This window comes from Eubalaena glacialis, chromosome 2 (genome assembly GCF_028564815.1).
Source record: "Eubalaena glacialis isolate mEubGla1 chromosome 2, mEubGla1.1.hap2.+ XY, whole genome shotgun sequence".
NCBI classification, from domain to species: Eukaryota; Metazoa; Chordata; class Mammalia; order Artiodactyla; family Balaenidae; genus Eubalaena; species Eubalaena glacialis.
Genome location: NC_083717.1, coordinates 149,724,153 through 149,743,717, shown reverse-complemented (window position 1 = coordinate 149,743,717; position 19,565 = coordinate 149,724,153). Strand labels below are relative to the sequence as shown.

The 19,565-nt window shown below is 36.2% G+C and overlaps 1 protein-coding gene across 1 annotated transcript in view; it reads left to right on the top strand.

Annotated features, from left to right (window-relative positions):
• WDHD1 (WD repeat and HMG-box DNA binding protein 1) overlaps positions 1–19,565 on the top strand; it is a 63,111-nt gene that overhangs the window by 27,659 nt on the left and 15,887 nt on the right. The window contains exons 12-16 of the mRNA XM_061182586.1: positions 2,042–2,229; positions 4,056–4,240; positions 7,045–7,286; positions 9,415–9,552; positions 11,192–11,348. Coding sequence (XP_061038569.1) covers positions 2,042–2,229; positions 4,056–4,240; positions 7,045–7,286; positions 9,415–9,552; positions 11,192–11,348 — 910 coding nt within the window. The remainder of the gene's footprint in view (positions 1–2,041; positions 2,230–4,055; positions 4,241–7,044; positions 7,287–9,414; positions 9,553–11,191; positions 11,349–19,565) is intronic.

The window sequence follows — 19,565 nt, the reverse complement described above, 5'->3', positions numbered from 1 at the left end:
TTACAATTAATTACACCTGTTTCTTTTTACTATTTAAAATATGGCTACTAGAAAATTTTAAATTACATATGTAACTCACATTATATTTCTGTAAGATAGCACTGCTATTAATAACAAAAGTTTAATAGGTGAATATTATGAACAACTTTGTGTCCATAAATTCAACAACTTAGATAAAATGGACAAATTCTTTGAAAGACACAAACTACCAAGCTAACTCAAGAAATAGGTAACCTGGCCACAACTAAAAGATCCTGGGTACTGCAACTAAAGATCCCGCACGTGGCAACTAAGACCCGGTGCAGCCAATTAAATAAATAAATAAATATTAAAATTTTTAAACAAAAAGAAATAGGTAACCTGAATAGTTTGGTATCTGTTAAAGATATTGGGATTATAATGAAAAACCTTTAAATGAAGTGACTATTAAACTTATATGCTAAAATTAACACATTTGAACATTACCAAGTGAAATGCCAGTGTACAGTGGTAAGTTGTGCTGCATTTAAAGCATATAGGGTTTATAGGATAGCACTCCTCAAATGTTTGGTTTCAGGAGCTCATTACATTCCTAAAATTTTTTGAGGACCCCAAAGAAAATTGTTTGTGGAGTTATATTTATTGTTATTTACTATGTTAGAAATTAAAACCGAGAAATTTTAAAAATATTTATTCACTTTAAAGTAACGTTAATAAACTCATTATATGTAAACGTAAATAACATTTTTTATGAAAATAAAACAACTCTAGAAAAATGGTATTATTTTACCCTTTTGCAGATCTTAGCATAGAAGACAGCTGGATTCTTTCATGTGCTTCAGGATTCAGTCTACTGCCATATATTTGTTTTCGTTTGAAGTATGTGAAAAAAATTTAGCCTCACACAATATGTAGTTTGAAAAAGGAGAAGTATTTTAATAGCCTATTGAAAGAATTGCGGGTATTCTTCGATGTTGCACCAAAACGCAACAAATGATAGTTTCTTAAAGATTACTTGCGATGTGGAATCTGAAAACTTTTTGGTGAACTTTTCAACTCTATTATTACATAAAAATCCATTGGTCTAACTTGAATGGATCTTTTACCATGTTTGATTTTTTCACATATGCATTGGTAATTTGGAAAATACTGTTTCCTGAGCTTTGCAGACCTTCCTAATATTGACACGTTATCCAGAATAATATTTGTTAGTATCATCTCCAATCTCATCAGAAGTTTTTAAATATTACAAAGCAGTCAAGCTCATGGTGGCAGATACACGTTTTTCACTATTCTGATTTTCGCTTGAAAGCTCAAATTTTATCATTGACCACAAATTCTGTCAGTTATTTTTCTTAAATGACCAGCTCACTTCATTTTTAAGAAAATGTTTGCCACATACTTGAGTTGGTATAACCATAGTTTATCTGGTATTTCAAGTAAAAACGGTGTTACATGAAAAAATTAGCTAGTTCAGCTTACAACTCAATTGCAGAAATGCTTTTTTTTTGAGATAACCATCACAGTTCTTTTTTTTTTTTTTTTAATTTTTTGGCCACACCACGCAGCATGTTTTTTTTTAAATTTTTTGACCGTGCTGCGCAGCATGTGGGATCTAGTTCCCTGACCAGGGATCGAACCTACAACCCCTGCATTGGAAGCACAGAGTCTTAACCACTGGACCACCAGGGAAATCCCCCATCACAATTCTTTATGCACACTTCCCATTTTAACACAGAGAACATTTTTAAAAAATCTATGCAAAGATCAAGATTTAATAAAATTAATATTTTTACTATTTTTACTGCAATTGGTTAACAATACACTGACTACTAATACAGATTGGTGCCACTGCTTTGATTCATGCTAAGGTACCAGCAGTTTTACCCTCCATTGCTTTCGAATTATCACTGCAGATGTTAACACAGTGAAAGAGGCAAATAGTATTAAAATGTTAGTATTATTAACTATGAATGGACAAGGTTATTAGATTTCGTAATGCTTTTCTTTTTCAAGGTAATAGGTATTTATGATTCTCTAATTATAATCCTTTGTTTTCTAGATGTTACAATGATAAAAACTGGTTCTAGTTTTCTCAAAGAAGAGGAGGAAGATGATCAGGCAGGCAGCATTCACAATCTACCAGTTGTAACATCCCAAAGGCCATTTTATGATGGTCCTATGCCAACGCCCCGGCAAAGGCCATTCCAGTCAGGTTCTACACCCTTGCATCTCACTCACAGATTCATGGTAAGCCTTGCATCTACATGTAACTTTTAAATAGTTTTATCTCACTTTTAAGCATTTTATCTCACTGTAGTTAATTTTGTTTGGTAAAAATATTTTTTTAAAAACCTTGGTTAACTGGCCTGGAGCACTTTGGTTGATTATAATTTTGTGCTTGATTTATTTTATGGTTAACTCACAGTTTTAATCTTATTTCAACCTTATTATTGAATGTTGTGTTAAATAAAATTCTGCTTTGCAAAATGACATATAATGAACATAATAAATGTGACTGTATATCTTGCAGTACCTCTTGGCTATACTTTCAAACTTTACTTCTCATATTAGTTTTTATATAGGAGATTGTACTGATTCCAGAACATTAGAAGGTGTTTTTTAGAAAGCAACCACTGGTATGGTATACTATTAGAAGGTGATAAGTGCTATGAAAAAAAAAGCTATCTGCCCCTTTTCCCCATGCCACTGGAATATATTCTCCACAAGCACAGAGATTTTTCTGTTTTGTTTACTGATAGCATTTAGAACAAGGTATGGCACAATAGGCATTCAATATATATTTATGGATGAATGACTATATTAACTTTTTGTCTTAAGTTTGAGAGCTAAAAAAGTTTAATATTTTTATTTGTTGATTATTTGAGGTTTTCCATTGAGGACTTTGACAGTTGTCCTTTTTAAATGGTATGGTCCTGGCATAAATTTGTAGATAAATATTAAAGGTGTTGTTTTATTTAAAAAAAAAAAAAACCTTTGTATTGCCGTCAGTAATCATCATCAAGTAATAGATCTTAATTTTTCTAATATTGTCAAGTACTTTATAGTTGTATTTGTGGTAGAGGAAAGGAAACACTAGGGCCTACCCTGCCTAGTGTGAGCCTGTAGTGTACATGAGTGGAAGACAAGTTTTCCAAATGGTATCAATTTATGCTGCCTTTTTTTTTTTTTAATTCCTGTTTTGTGTGTGTGTGTGTGTGTGTGTGTGTGCGTGTTTAATTAATTATTTTTATTTAGTTTTGGCTGTGTTGGGTCTTCGCTGCTGCAAGCAGGCTTTCTCTAGGTGCGGCGAGTGGGGGCTACTCTTTTGTTGCGGTGCGCGGGCTTCTCACTGCGGTGGCTTCTCTTGTTGCAGAGCACAGGCTCTAGGCACGCGGGCTCAGTAGTTGCAGCATGAGCCCTAGAGCACGTGGGCTTCAGTAGTTGTGGCACGTGGGCTCAGTAGTTGTGGCTCACGGGCTCTAGAGTGCAGGCTCAGTAGTTGCGACACATGGGCTTAGTTGCTCCGTGGCACGTGGGATCTTCCCAGACCAGGGCTTGAACCTGTGTCGCCTGCATTGGCAGGCGGATTCTTAACCACTGAGCCACGAGGGAAGTCCTATGCTGCCTTAAAATGTATATATTTATGCCATAACTATAAACCAGTTAGTTGGACCAAAAGAAATATGCAGTCATTTATATCCATATTTGTAAGTAAATACATTTTCGAAATGTTTTGTTTGAGGAATTTAATGGTTCGGTTGTTCAAAGGTGAATTGTAAAGTATTTTTTTATGACAGTAATATAATTTTTAAAAATATTAGGTAAAATATTCCATTTGCTAATAAATAAGTATATATGTACCTTCTTCTCATGAGGAAAAGAATAATTAGTAATTGTTGCTCTGATGTTACTACTATTACCTGAAACTATTTAGAGGTAAGTAAGCTGTGGTTGCTCCCATAACTTAATCCCTGATACAGACTACATTATTTGTTAATTTGTACTATTTTAGTCTATTGATTCTAAGAACTTTACTCTTTCTCAGACCTGTATTTAACCTTACATGTTTGTAGGTGTGGAACTCTATTGGAATTATTCGCTGCTATAATGATGAGCAAGACAATGCCATAGATGTGGAGTTCCATGATACCTCCATACACCATGCAACACACTTATCAAACACTTTGAATTATACAGTAGCAGATCTTTCCCACGAAGCTGTTTTGTTGGCATGTGAAAGCACTGATGAGCTAGCAAGGTAAATTCAAGATTATTAGGAAGAATTTGTTACTGTTGAACTGTTATACTAAAATGTTGAAATTCAGTACAAAAAGTTTGTAAGACAAAAAACAAAATTATGTCTTTTATAGTATGGAATTTCAGAAGGAAGAGTTTAGTACAAATAGCAGCACACCTGTAATACCTCAGAACATATGTCTGTTTTTGCTTAATTGTCCCCTTCTTACATAAGAGTAATACACGGATTAATTGTAAACAAGCAAGCTTAAGTAGTACAGAATTTTTAGAAAATGAAAATTCCCCCCAGAATTCTACTCTCAGATGTAATTACTGTTAACAATGAACAGTTAATCTAATCCCAGCCTTGGACAACTACTGATGTGGGTTTTGTCACTATAGATTAGATTTGAAACTTCTCTTTAAAAAAAAAAAAAAGGAAAAACACACTAAAAATGTTATTAGTACTATTTGTCATTTTGACTTTTTAACTTAAAAAACTTTAGACTTCTTAGATATATTGGTTGGTTGCCAGGTAGGTAGGCAGATATAGAGACAAGAAAATTATGATGGGAAAGCAATGGATGCAGAATCTGTATTTTTTTTTAAAGAAGAAAAAATATTTTATTCAGCTTCGTTATTTCAGCCAGCTTGCCCTGTTAATTTTTTCAGCTGATCATAGTGGTTATACACTTGATCATAGATTTTACTAACTCCCAGGTGATTTGAAATTAAATTCCTTCTGACTGGATACATTAGTTCCTCGCTGCTCAAATTATGGTCCACAAACTAGGGGCATGGGTCATGTGGGAGCGTGTTGAAAACACAGAATCACAGACCCAAACCCAGACCTTCTGAGTCAGAATCTGCATTTTAACAAGATCATCAGGTGATAGAGTATGCATTAAAGCCTGAGAAACACCAAATTGGGTCATTTTGATATTTTAATTGGTTTCCTAATTTTACACATTGTAAAGTCAACTCAATACTTTATTATTGAATTAAATCAGTTTACTAAAATAATCACTGTTGACTCAGTGTCTCTAACTCAGAATATCTTACATAATTAGAACATTTATTTCCCTGGCAATTTTTTTAAATTGAAGTACAGTTGTTTTACAATGTTATGTTAGTTTCTGCTGTATAGCAAAGTGATTTATGTATATATGTATACATTCTTTTTTATATTCTTTTCCATTATGGTTTATCACAGGATATTGAATATAGTTTCCTGTGCTATACAGTTGGACCTTAGTGTTTATCCAATTCTGTATATAATAGTTTGCATCTACTAACCCCAGACTCCCAATCCATCCCCCCACATCCCCCTTCCCCCTTGGCTCCATGTGCAGTTTTGATTTCAGATTGTTAAGATTGTTATGATTTCCTGATTGATGATTGTTCTTCTCTTTGTTTTCCTAGATATATTATTTCACAGTCATATACAATGTTATCCTTTTATTTTATTTTTTAAATATTTTATTGAAGTATAGTTGATTTACAATATTGTGTTAATTACTGCTGTACAGAGAAGTGATTCAGTTATGTATATTCTTTTTCATATTCCTTTCCATTATGGTTTATCACTGGATATTGAATATAGGTCCCTCTGCTATACAGTAGGACCTTGTTGTTTATCCATCCTATATATTCTAGTTTGCATCTGCTAATCCCAAACTCCCAATCCTTCCCTCCCCCACCCACCCTCCCGCTTGGCAACCACAAGTCTGTTCTCTATGTCTGTGAGTCTGTTTCTGTTTTGTGGATATGTTCATTTGTGTCGTATTTTAGATTCCACATATAAGTAATATAATATGGTATTTGTCTTTCTCTTTCTGATTTACTTCGATTAACATGATAATCTCTAGGTCCACCCCCACCCCCCTTTTTTTTCCCGGCTGAGCTGCATGGCTTGGGGGATCTTAGTTCCCTGACCAGGGATTGACCCGCATCCTCGGTAGTGAAAACGCGGAATCTTAACCACTGGACCACCAGGGAATTCCCATCCCCCTTTATTTTATTTATTTATTTTGGCTGCACTGGGTCTTCGTTGCGGCATGCAGCATCTTTTAGTTGCAGCATGCGGACTTCTTAGTTGTGGCATGCATGCCGGATCTAGTTACCCAACCAGGGATGGAACCCGAGCCCCCTGCACTGGGAGCACGGAGTCTTACCCACTGGACCACCAAGGAAGTCCCTCATCTCCCTTTATTTTAAATTTGAATTTAAAATTACTGTTTAGGAAGTCAGTACTGCCTCTGATTCTAAATACTATGGTATCTACATTTTGAAGCTTAAGTTTCATAATAACTTGCATGTATGTAAATATGCAAAGAAAAAAGACTGGAAACACAAATCAGATTGTTAGCAGTGGTTGGTAATCTTGCTGGTGGGATTATGAATTTTTTTTTCTTTTTCTCTTTGTTCTCCCATATTAAATTTTCTTTTTTTTTTTGCAATGAGAGGACTCTTGCCTAACATTTTGATGCTTCCTTCCCTTTTAAAAATTTGGTTGTGATTTTTGTGTGTATTTGCAGCCTAAGATCACACTCTGCTGATTTTATCCTGCTTTTTTTCATTTAACATTATATTGTGAGCATTTTCCTGTATCTTTAAATATTCTTCAGTAACATGACTATTAATGGTTTTAACATAGTTCATTTTAAGGATATTTCATAATTACTTTCTTAAAGCCATTTTTGTATTATTTGTGTATAATAGAAAAATAAACTATTTGATTGTTACTGGGTGTAATGATTAGTTATATATATGTATAAAATATCAAATGTGAAAGTTTGATTGTTTCTGTCTTGTTTTAATTTTTAGCAAGCTTCACTGCCTGCACTTTAGTTCATGGGATTCAAGCAAAGAGTGGATAGTAGACATGCCTCAGAATGAAAACATTGAAGCCATATGTCTTGGTCAGGGATGGGCTGCTGCTGCCACTAGCGCCTTGCTCCTTCGCTTGTTTACCATTGGAGGTGTTCAAAAAGAGGTCTTCAGTCTCCCTGGGCCTGTTGTATCAGTGGCAGGACATGGAGAACAGCTTGTCATTGTTTATCACAGAGGTAGATTTTTTCTACTATTTTATAGTTTTACCATGACCTGAAGTAAAATGGAAATTACTTAAGCTTTTCTCCTCTCTGTTTTGGATTGTATCTCCTTTTGCATTTATTTTAGTATTTGAATCAGTATAGTCTTTGTACAGAATTTTGTTGTATTCACTAATAGCAATGAAAATGAAAACATTTTATTTATAGAAAAACTGTACTATAGAAAGAATTCTAAGGTAGAGTTTGGTTAATTGCTTCCATATCTATATCTTATAAGAATTATCAGAGTTTAAATGCCTCAAAAAATAAACTAACTCCTTGTGTGAAGGACCAAAGCAACTTTGAATGTGACTTAAAAAGTTGTTGCCTCCTTTTCCTCACTTCATATTCTGTCCTCAGTCCCCATCGCTGTGCTAAGACTGGTTTTATTAAGGTTACCGATGATCTTTTTATGCTTATTTATTTAAGTAATTCCACCAGAAATACTTTCTTGTCTTGGCTTCTGTGACGTCACTCTCCCATTTTTTTTCCTTAGGAGCTGATAACTCTTTCAGCTCCTTTGCTGGCTCCTATTCCTATGCCCGCCTCTTAGCTGGAGTACTCCAGGGCGCAGTCACAGCCCCCTTCTCTTCCTTTCACTAGGTCAGGAGCTATTAGTCTTTCGACTGCTTAGCCCTAGTGAGAAATATAGTCTATGTTGCTATTCTATACATACCTGCAGATATAACTAGAATGAAAGTCTCATGGACAATATTTACTCTTTGATTTCATTTTTCTTTAAATTCTGGTTGTAACTCTGGATTGATTTCATGACTCATAGGTCAAAAAATGCAGTTTGAGAAACTACTTTGGGATATCTCATTAACACCCATGGCTTTAATACATCTATGTGTTCATGACTTCTAAATTAATATCACCAGCCCTACCCCCTCCTTGTGTCTCCAAACTTACATATCCAATTGCCGACTTGAAATCTCGATGTGGAGTTTTGATATTTATCTCATACTTAACTTGGTCACAATAAAGCCTCTGGGCTTTCTTTTTCCCTCCAAACTTTCTTCTTAGTTTTTCCATTTCAGTAAACGGCATACTATCAATCTAGCTACTCAAGCCAGAAATGTTAAGAGTTATCCTTTCTTTCCCTCACGTCCCCACATCACTGTCAGCAAAGTCATTATCATGTCAGTTCACACGACACATTGCGCATCTGTCTCTTTTTATCTCCACTAAAACCCCAGTGCAACCCAGACATCATCTCTTGGACTGTTGGAATAACCTCCTAACTAGCTTTTCAGCTTCAGTTCTTGCCTGCCACAATCCATTCTCCACATAGCAGCCTAGGTGATTTTTTAAAAACACAAATCCAATCACTTCCCTCTTCTGCTCCGAATCCTCTGATGTCTTCCTATTGCTTTAGAATAAAAATCAAACTTGTTATCCCAGGTGGCAAGGTCCTACATGATCTGACCTTTGCCTGCCTCTTCAGCCTCATCTCTTACCACTTTTTTTTCTTGTTACTGGTTCTGGCCCTGCTGGCTTCTTTGTGTTCTTCAAACTCACCAAGCTTGTTCCCAACTTAGGCCCTTTTCATTAGCTTTTCCCTGTCTACTGTAGTGCTCCTCCGCCTATCATTTGGATGGCTGACTCCAACTTGCAAATCATATCTCAGGTTAAATTTCACTTTCTCAAAAGGCCACCTTTGTCTGTCCAATCTAAAGTAGCCACTCAGTCTGACACTCTGTATCACATTAGTATTTTAATCTTTGATAATGACACTTAGTATTTTCTTTCTTTTTAAATTAGTTTTTCCTCTCCTACCTGAATATGAGTTTCAGGAGAACACTGACTTTGTCTTGTTTACCATTGTAGCCTCAGTACCTGGTACAAAGTAAGCTCTCTTTAAATACTTCTTGAGTGAATGAATTACCACTTATAAACACTTTATATAAATAGTCCATGTAAAATACTATTCTGCTTCTAATCCCTGAATGGTGCCTCAGGTAAGTGGATTATCTATAAAAAGTACTGCTAATTAATCTAGGAATTTATCACAAAATAAAATTCAATTCAGAGAAAATAATTTAAACTGCATCATAGCTAAATAACCTTTGATACCTGATTTATATTTACATTTTCTCACTAGGTACAGGATTTGATGGGGATCAGTGCCTTGGAGTTCAGCTGCTAGAGCTGGGGAAAAAGAAAAAACAAATTTTACATGGGGATCCTCTTCCTCTTACAAGGAAATCCTACCTTGTATGGGTTGGCTTTTCAGCTGAAGGCAAGATAAATTCATTTATATTAAAGTCATTTTTCAAGAAGAAAATTGCTTCATTATTTATTCCTAATTAATTTGCTTAAAGATAAATTGTCTATATTTTATGTTTAAATTTATTTATTTTAATATATTGGCAGAACTGGAAACTGGAATTTCCAGGCGAGGTAGCCACTCTTCTATGTACAAGATCTCTTCTTCATCAGAATTCTGATTAGAAAACTTACAAAGAGGGAAATAAATTTTTCTGAAAGTTTATTAGCTAGCAAAAAGGAGATACAAATCAGTGTTCAAGTTTTGGCTTTTTTAGCAGATTCTACGTGAAAATCAGGAATTTTCTACTGATTTCCACTATAGTAACCACTAACCACATGTGGCTATATACAGAGCACTTGAAAAGTGTCTAATTTGAGTTGAGATGTGCTATAACTATAAAATACTCTCCAAATTTTGAAGGCTTAGTATGAAAAAAAAATGTAAAAAATTTCAGTAATTCTTTTACATTGATTACATGTTACAATATAATATTTTGGATATATTGGATTTAACAAAATATATTATTAAAATTAACTTCACTTTTTTTTCCCCTTTTGTCATGTGGCAGAAGGAAATTAAAAATTACATTTATGGCCCACATGATATTTCTATTGAACAGTGTGCTGTTGTAGACTCACTTAATAGTGGGTTATGACAGATGATTTGAAGGACACTGAGGAGTACCTTATTTTAAGGCACCTGTTAACCCTGTCTTCTGGCTTAAATATTTCTATTATTGGAGATTCATGCCCTTTAATTACATCATTGGAGACTCCAGTTTGTCTTTAAAAAAACCCAACCATTTCTGGATGTGTTTTCTATTGGAATATTATTAGTCACTTATGCTTTAATAATGTGATCATTAATAACTTCCATTCATATAGCTCTATTTTTTTCTCCCAGTTACCAATCAGATCTAGACCCTGAGGAAACTGTTTGCAGAGTAAGAGGGGTGTGAAGTCACAGATAAATAAAGGATAATTAGGGAATTTGCCATGTACTTCCTGAAATGGGAACAGAGTAGGTGGGAAACAGGGATGCTTACTTGTTTCCTAGGTAAGTCTAGGAGTAGAACAGTGGGGAACTGTTGGGGAACAGAACAGTAACAAGGTCAAGAGAGGGGGGAGGAAGAAGAGTACTAAAGACAGATTTCTCTACATCATCACCTTGCATTAGGTTCTCCTCATTTTTCCAAGTCTCTCTTGACCAAGGAAACTTCAGATTCAATTTTAACTTCTTTACTGAGATTGGCTTTAAAAAACTGCTGTATTCCAGCAGGTGGCATAGTTTTCACTGAATTGATCAGGGGTTTTTTTTCCTCTTTTTTATTGGATAAATTTTAGTCACATCACATGCAATTTTTTTTTCCTTTGATTCAGTTAGGTCTTACTCTATGTGGTTAGTGAAATTTTATGGGAAATAATCTTGGATTATTTGTCTTTTTGGTTTTGGGGAGGTTTTTTTTTTTGTTTGGTTGGGTTTTTTTGTTTGTTTTTTGTTTTGCTTTTGAATTGAAAGTTGATTGATCGGTGTATGTATTTCAAAAAGGATTTATTTAACAAATACATAGCTATGTTTCCAGGTGATTTGTTTTTCTGTTGGTATATAGGTACCCCATTTTATGTGGATTCAGAAGGCATTGTTCGAATGCTTAACAGAGGACTTGGTCATACATGGACTCCTGTATGTAACACAAGAGAACACTGCAAAGGAAAATCTGATCACTACTGGGTGGTTGGTATCCATGAAAATCCCCAGCAACTGAGGTGGGCTATTAGAAAATGCTTAGTTGACTCTTTTTAAAAAGTACTTTGAAATTCTTTATTATGCTTATCTTTAAAGGTATTTTTAAAATCTTTAACCTTAGCTCATTTACTTGCTTTCCATATTCACTAAATTAGGAATTTGTTTACATTCACTTTGAAGTTTTCAACCAATTGCTTGACTTGGAACCTATTGAGCAAAATAGAAACTAAGGGAATTTCCTGGAGGTCCAGTGGTTAGGACTCTGCGCTTCCACTGCAGGGGGCATGGTTTTAATCCCTGGTCGGAGAACTAAGATCCCGCAAGCCGAGCTGCATGGCCTAAAAAAAAGAAAAGAAAACAAGTTTATTAGCGTGACTAGCATTATTTCAGCCAGATAGGGAGGGGAGTTTTGGGTAAACATCACATTTCATCTTTTATAATAGCCTTTTATTTTAAACTTCGATTTAGAATTGAATATATAATTTAGGTGCTTTTTGAGATTTTTAGCTTAATTATTGTTATAGGGGAGGGGGCTAGTAGAAATTTAGTAGTTGACTGCAAGTGTAGAATTCTCAGTACATATAGTCTCTATTCAGTATTGTGTTAAGTATTTACCTCTTTTTTTTTTATTATTAATTAATTTATTTATTTTTGGCTGTGTTGGGTCTTCGTTTCTGTCCGAGGGCTTTCTCTAGTTGCGGCAAGCGGGGGCCACTCTTCATCGCGGTGCGCGGGCCTCTCACTATCGCGACCTCTCTTGTTGCAGAGCACAGGCTCCAGACACGCAGGCTCAGTAGTTGTGGCTCACGGGCCTAGTTGCTCTGCGGCATGTGGGATCCTCCCAGACCAGGGCTCGAACCCGTGTCCCCTGCATTGGCAGACAGATTCTCAACCACTGCGCCACCAGGGAAGCCCCTACCTCTTTTTTGACACCAGATATCTTCTTGGTCTAAAAGACTGTCAGTGACATTGTACAGATACTTGGTGAACAAAGAAGTCTCTACTTTCATGGAGCTTATAGTCTGATTGGGGAGACAGATAACAGAAACAAGTAAATATTAATTACTACTTAGAATAAATACTGCTCGTTAATCTGAGCAGACCCATGATGAAGAATAACAGAAGAGCATTTTCTAGATAGTATGGTCATAGAATATTCCTTTTTTTTAAAATAAATTTATGTATTTATTTATTTTTGGCTGCGTTGGGTCTTCGTTGCTGCGCACGAGCTTTCTCTAGTTGCAGTGAGTGGGGGCTACACTTCGTTGTGGAGCACAGGCTCTAGGCTTGCGGGCTCAGTAGTTGTGGCACATGGCTCAGTAGTTGTGGCTCGCGGACTCTAGAGCGCAGGCTCAGTAGTTGTAGCGCACGGGCTTAGTTGCTCCGCAGCATGTGAGATCTTCGTGGACCAGGGCTCGAACCCATGTTCTCTGCATTGGCAGGCGGATTCTTAACCACTGCGCCACCAGGGAAGTCCCAGTCATAGAAGACTCTTAATGGAGGTAGTATTTAGAATGAGACCTGGAGGCCAAGGGGGTCTGTTATGGAAGAATGGATTGAAAAGCAATCCGTGCAGAGTAAACAGCATGTACAAAGGCTGTGAGGTCAGAAAGAACTTGATGTGTTTGAGGAATTAAAAGGATGTAAACGTGGCTGGAGTACAAAGAAACAAGAGGTAGCAAGAAACATAAATCCAAGTTGGTATCAGTAAGTTAGACATAGGCTGCATTATAGGCCATGATAGAGAAGTTTGGATTTTCTTTGAAGTATAACAAGAGGTCATTCAAGGGTTTTATCCAGGGGAATGATATCATCTGATTTATACTATAAAAAGAAAAATGTATGTGGTAAATGGATTGGCAAGGGTAGGACTGGAAGCAGGGAGACCAATTTTTCAACCAGGGATTTTTCCACTCTTCTGGGGATGTTTGGAAATGTGGGGTATTGTTTTTAGTTGTCACAAGGATTAGGACTTACTCTGTCATTCAGAGTAGGCTGGAACTAGTGTGGGGCAGTGGAAATGAAGAGAAGCAGATTCAAGATAGAAACAGGACTTGCTGGTAGTTTGGGGGTTGGGAATGAGAGAAGAATCAATGATACCTACATTTCTAGTTAAAGCTACTAGATAGATAGTTGTACCATTTATAGAAATAAGGAAGATAAAAATGAATACTCTCTTGGGTGTGTTAAGCCTGCACAATATCCAAAGGAAGATATCAAGAAGGTATTGGGGGCTTCCCTGGTGGTGCAGTGGTTAAGAATCCGCCTGCCAATGCAGGGGACACGGGTTCGGGCCCTGATCTGGGAAGATCCCACATGCCACAGAGCAACTAAGCCCGTGCGCCACAACTACTGAGCCTGCGCTCTAGAGCCCACATGCCACAACTATTGAGCCTGCATGCCACAACTACCGAAGCCCACGCACCTAGAGCCCGTGCTCCGCAACAAGAGAAGCCACCGCAATGAGAAGCCTGCGCACCACAGCAAAGAGTAGCCCCCACTCACCGCAACCAGAGAGAAGCCCGCTCGCAGCAACGAAGACCCGAAACGGCCAAAAATAAATAAATTTTTAAAAAAAGAGAGAAAATGCTTAACTTTAAAAAGAAAAATAAAGGAAGGTATTGGAATATATGATTCAAACTCAGAAATTTTGGCTGGTTATATACATTTGGGGATCATCAGATTATAGAAGGTATATAAAGTTATAGTAATAAATGAGAAGAAAGAGACTAAAGGTATCAGTCCAACCCCAAAGAAATTCCAGCATTTAGAGGTCAGTTATTGGAGTAGAAGCTTTTGAATGAGAAAAAGGAAGATTAGCTAAGCAATTAAGAGAAAAATCGCCTGGAGAGGGTCATGTCATAGAAACTATAAGTGGAGACTATTTCAAGAAGCAATAATCAGAAAGGGAAATAAAAGTGGCTTTCAAATATATGAAAAGATGATTGATGTCACTTGAAGTAAGATTAAACACAAATCAGAACTAAAAAGAGATTTCTCTTCTTACCTATTAAATTAGAAAAATCTGAAAATTTGATAACACTCTTAGCTGGTGAGGCTGTGGGGAAATAACCACGTTTATGTATTGCTGACGGGAGTGTAAGTTGGTCACAATCCCTGCGGAAGGCAATTTGTCAAGAACTATCAGAATTAGAAATGCGTATGCCCTTTGACCCAGTGGATCTGTCTTTATGATTTATCCTGCTGAAAAACTAGTACTTGCTATTTGAAGTATAATCCATGGAAAAGAACACATATAATAAATGTTCGCAAGGGTGTGGAGAAAAGGGAACCCACGTATACTGTTGGTGGGAATGTAAATTGGTACAGCCACTGTGGAGAATAGTATGGAAGTTTCTTAAAAAGCTAAAAATAAACCCAGAAATGACCCAGAAATTCCACTGCTGGGTATATATCTGAAGAAAACCAAAAACACTAATTGCAGAAGATTCATGTATCCCAGTGTTCGTAGCAGCATTATTTACAGTTGTCAAGTTATGGAAGCAACCTAAGTGTCCATCGACAGCTGAATGGATAAAGAAGATGTGGTATATATACATGATTTTTTTAAAGATATTTTATCAGATGTAATGAGAAGGAAGAAGATAGGTGCAAATGCAGATAGATTTAGTGGATGAAAGGTGACAGGAATTCCTGTCTGATGCCTTCTGTTTTGGTGGCAGATTTTGAGGGTATTTTGGTGCCAAGATAGAGGGTATTTTTGAAGGCATTGGTTGGCAGTGTGGATGTTTGAGAAGACATAGTCTTCTTAAAGAATGTGAAATTGAACTTAGTAGAAAATCATAGAGGAATTGCTGGTTATTATTTCTGTATGTTGTGTGTTTTCAAAGTCTCCAGATAGTCCATTGTTGACATATTTAGTATCAGAAGGAATTTATTAAACTTTTTAAAAATTCTAATTAATTAATTTTTGGCTGCGTTGGGTCTTTGTTGCTGCACGCGGGCTTTCTCTAGTTGCGGTGAGCGGGGGCTACTCTTCGTTGCAGTGCATGGGCTTCTCATTGTGGTGGCTTCTCTTGTTGCGGAGCACAGGCTCTAGGCACGCGGGCTTCAGTAGTTGTGGCTCACGGGCTCTAGAGCGCAGGCTCAGTAGTTGTGGTGCATGGGCTTAGTTGCTCTGCAGCATGTGGGATCTTCCCAGACCAGGGCTCGAACCCGTGTCCCCTGCATTGGCAGGCAGATTCTTAACCACTACGCCGCCGGGGAAGTTCCTAGTTAACTGTTTCTAACAATTCTTATAGTGTAGGTTGTTCTCAGGGATTTTTTTTTTACATGTCTGTTTCCAGGAATCAAGTTTTTAGTAACTTGAATGAAAGAATTCATATTTTATCTTAATCAGAGGTTTAGTTTTGAACCTAGAAGGATTTTTACTATTCCATCTAATGTTTATTCAAGTAAGAGGATTCATTTTGTTTGTTAATATCATTATCTTAAGGAAGTATGTGAAGTTATTCATTTGTAATGAATAATTTTGGTTTTTCATTTAATATTAAAACTATTTTATCAAGTTTAGTTTTTACACCCCCTAATAATTTGTACAGCTGGCTTTTTTTCCTTGCTTTATAGTTAAGATCTGTGAAGAGTTTTAACTCTCATTAAAAGACATGATAATTACAGCTGGTAACATTTAACTTAAATTCAACATGGGAGGGCTTCCCTGGTGGCTCCGTGGTTAAGAATACGCCTGCCAGTGCAGGGGACATGGGTTCAAGCCCTGATCCGGGAAGATCCCACATGCCACGGAGCAACTAAGCCTGTGCTCCACAACTACTGAGCCTGCGCTCTGAAGCCCGTGAGCCACAACTACTGAAGCCCGCGCACCTAGAGCCCGTGCTCCACAGCAGAAGAAGCCACCGCAATGGGAAGCCCGTGCACCACAACAAAGAGTAGCCCGCGCTCACCACAACTAGAGAAAGCCCGCGTGCAGTAACGAAGACCCAATGCAGCCAATAATAAATTAATTAATTAATTAAAAAAAAATTCAACATGGGATAAAAAAAAATAATGGACTCTTAATTACAGTTTTTAGACTTGGAAGGATTTTAGAAATTGTCTAGGCCAGTGGCTCCTGACATTTTTAAGCATAAGAGTCCTTTTAAATGTCAAAGCATTTCATGACCTACAAATGATAGCAGCTTGTACAGTGAGTATCAGTTGATAGAGAAAATCCATAATAGCAGAAAGTTTCTATAGACCTAAAGATTATATTTGAACATAAATTTGTATTATAAGTTACATCATGTACATGCATGTGAAAATTCTGGTACATAAAGTGGAAGCTCTTTTATTCATTCTGTAGACAGTTCATGGTGCCCGTGTGAATGCATGGTCACTTTGCAAAGCTCAGCAGCCCTACAGGGATAAAAAAAGTGAGAACCACCAGTTTCTTTTGGTCCAGTTCCTGTGCTCTGCCTTTACTCCTGGTCCTTTTCCCCAATTTTTACAGGTGAGAAAACTGAGGCCCAAAAAGATTAAGTAACTTGGGATCACACAGCTAGTTAGTAGCAAAAAAGTTCCTATATTTTCTCTGTTGAAATACAGGAACAGTGGAAGTTGAGTTGATAAATAGATTGAAAGAATAAACTTATCCCCTAAGGACTGGCTTATTCTAGGGGAATAATTGAATTACTGAGGGGAATCTCATACGGCTGACATTTGAAACACTGAGAAGATAATGCTGAAAAATATATGTACTTGTATATACCGTGATAAATTGATCAGGATGTTTTTCATTTTTTCCTGGCTTTATTCTGGAAGAATCAACTTGAATAAGAATGTTTTTCAAAGATTGGAAGCTACATTTCTCAGTATGGCCTACTGCACTTCTCATACCAGCTTTCCTTACATTTAGACACATGTAGAGGATGATTAATTTCCTTCCTATTGATAGAGAGGTCCATGAAAGCCCAGGGAAGAAAACTGTACAACCATCTTTAGTAGCCTGCTGCTGTGTTTAATGAGACTTAATTATCCTTGCTATCAAGAAATTCATTCTTATATTTATTTAAATCTCTAACGCTTCCGTTTGCTCTCAGTGTTCGTGGTAAAGATAGCAAACCACTTGCTCCTCTGGAAAAGCAGCATTTCATAATGGTCCAGAGCTGGAGCCTGCTGCAGTATCCTGGCTGAAATGCTCACTGTGTAGCCCTGGCCATGACATTTAGACTCTCTGTGCCTCTGTTTCCTCATTTCTAAAACCAGGATGAAGCTAGTACCCATCTCAAAGAACTACTGTGAAGATGAAGTGATGTAGGAGTACTTAGAACAGTGCCTGGTCCTTAGTGAGTGTTCATTGAATGTCAGTTGTTAATAACAACAGTAGTTTTCTTACCGTCACTACTTTAAGGCATTTAGCCTTGTATTTCATGGTTAATGATTATCTGTTTCTATAATCTTTCCATTTAAAATACATTTCCTAACCCAGATTCAGCAGTATCTATGCTTTCTTTGTGGTGAGGAAATACATTTTGTTAAAAATAATTTTTAAAAAATTCATTTGAATCAGTACAAAACACCTGCCTTTAATTACTGCTGTGTAGCGTATCTGATTTCCTACCTCTGTTTGAAGTGAACTTCAGTTTAGCAGAAATTGTCTTTATGGTTTCCTCTGAAGATTTTTTTTTATTGTCACCACTGGTTAATACATAACTGAGAGTTTACTAATTTTCGTGCCACAATCTAATTTGCTTTCTACAAACATCAGCGTTCCTTTTCTCTTTAGTTTAGTTTAGTTTTGTTTTTGTTTTTTACCTTATTCTGCTTTATTTTTTGATAGTGGAACATATTTATTTAACGATATTTTATGCAGGCACTTCATATCATATCAGGCATTCTCTTTGGTTTTTAAAAACTCTTAAGAGTTATTTAATGCACTTGAAAACAAACTTTTTTTTGCAAGTTATGTTCATTTAACAAGCATTTGCTAAAAGTACTGACTACATGTCCTATGGTACATGAAGTTAAATTGGGCCAGCAGCCTTGAAGAGTTGGCTGGTAAAATCATTATCTACTCCTGAGTCAGTGCTCTAAAAGAGTTAAATCCCCTCGAACACTAAAAGAGTCCCATGCAACAGAGAAGACAAGCAAAACTCACTAACTCTTAGAAACTTAGTCTGGACATTGGCCCCAGTTTTCTCCAGTTTGATATTTTTCAACTCTTTAATAGAAGAGAACAAATTTTGTGATTGGTTTGGAAAGGAATTGAAGTAATTTTGTCTCCTTAGTAAACTGTGGTTTATTTTTTCACATTTTATCCTCCAAATGGTTTAGCCACAGTTTCCAGGAAACTCATTCATTGTAGGCAAAACCCATCAAATTAGCAGTCAAATGAGTTTTTTTCCTCTTCTTCCATGAAAGAGATACCTAACAGAGAAAAGGTCTTTTTACTTCAAGTCTTTAAAGCTAAGAAAAGGATAAGAAATGTGAATTGGTGCTCTGCTTTGATGTAAATGTGGCTTTAAAAAAGCTATTAGTAAAATCCTTATCAATTTTTCTTTATGATAATCGCTTACTATGACTAAATAAAGTATTAGAGTTGTAAAATGTTTTTAAACAGGAGAGTCTAAGTCACTTTATAGAAAAAAGAATGTTAAGGCAATTAAGATTACTCCCAATGTTCCTCCTAGTTTTGTTAATGTACATATATGCGTATGTAATTGCACTCGTCCTTTCTGAATGCACATGTTCTGTCTTCCGTTTTGCATGACTAAAATGGTTTTGTGAATAGGTGCATAACAGAATTGCTACAAGAGGTTTTTCAAACGCTGAGTATTCACATTGCCACCTCATACTATGTGGTGAAAACCACTGATTTATGTGAAATCATAAAAGGGGAGGAGGTAGAAAGAAATGAGGATTTATGTTAAAAAATATTGGAACTCTAAAAACATGTTTGTTTTTATTATATTTTCCCAAAAAGAAGGAAAAGGAGTATTTAAATCTTACTAGAAAGGGAACCTATGTAATATTCCTGGGTAATGCCACTTATTTATTTTTTAACTGTTCTAGTGGACATTTGATAATATTAGAAGATACTTATGAAAAAAATTTTAAACCTAAGGGCCTAATTTCTACTTAGTATTTTCCTTCAAGAAAGTCATAACTTAAAGCCCTGATGAAAAGACTGTATTACCGAATGGCTGTTAGTAATCATTGAACAAGGGTCTATGTTTTTTAAATGACTTTATAAAAATTAGAAAATTTGTCTATAGTACTTA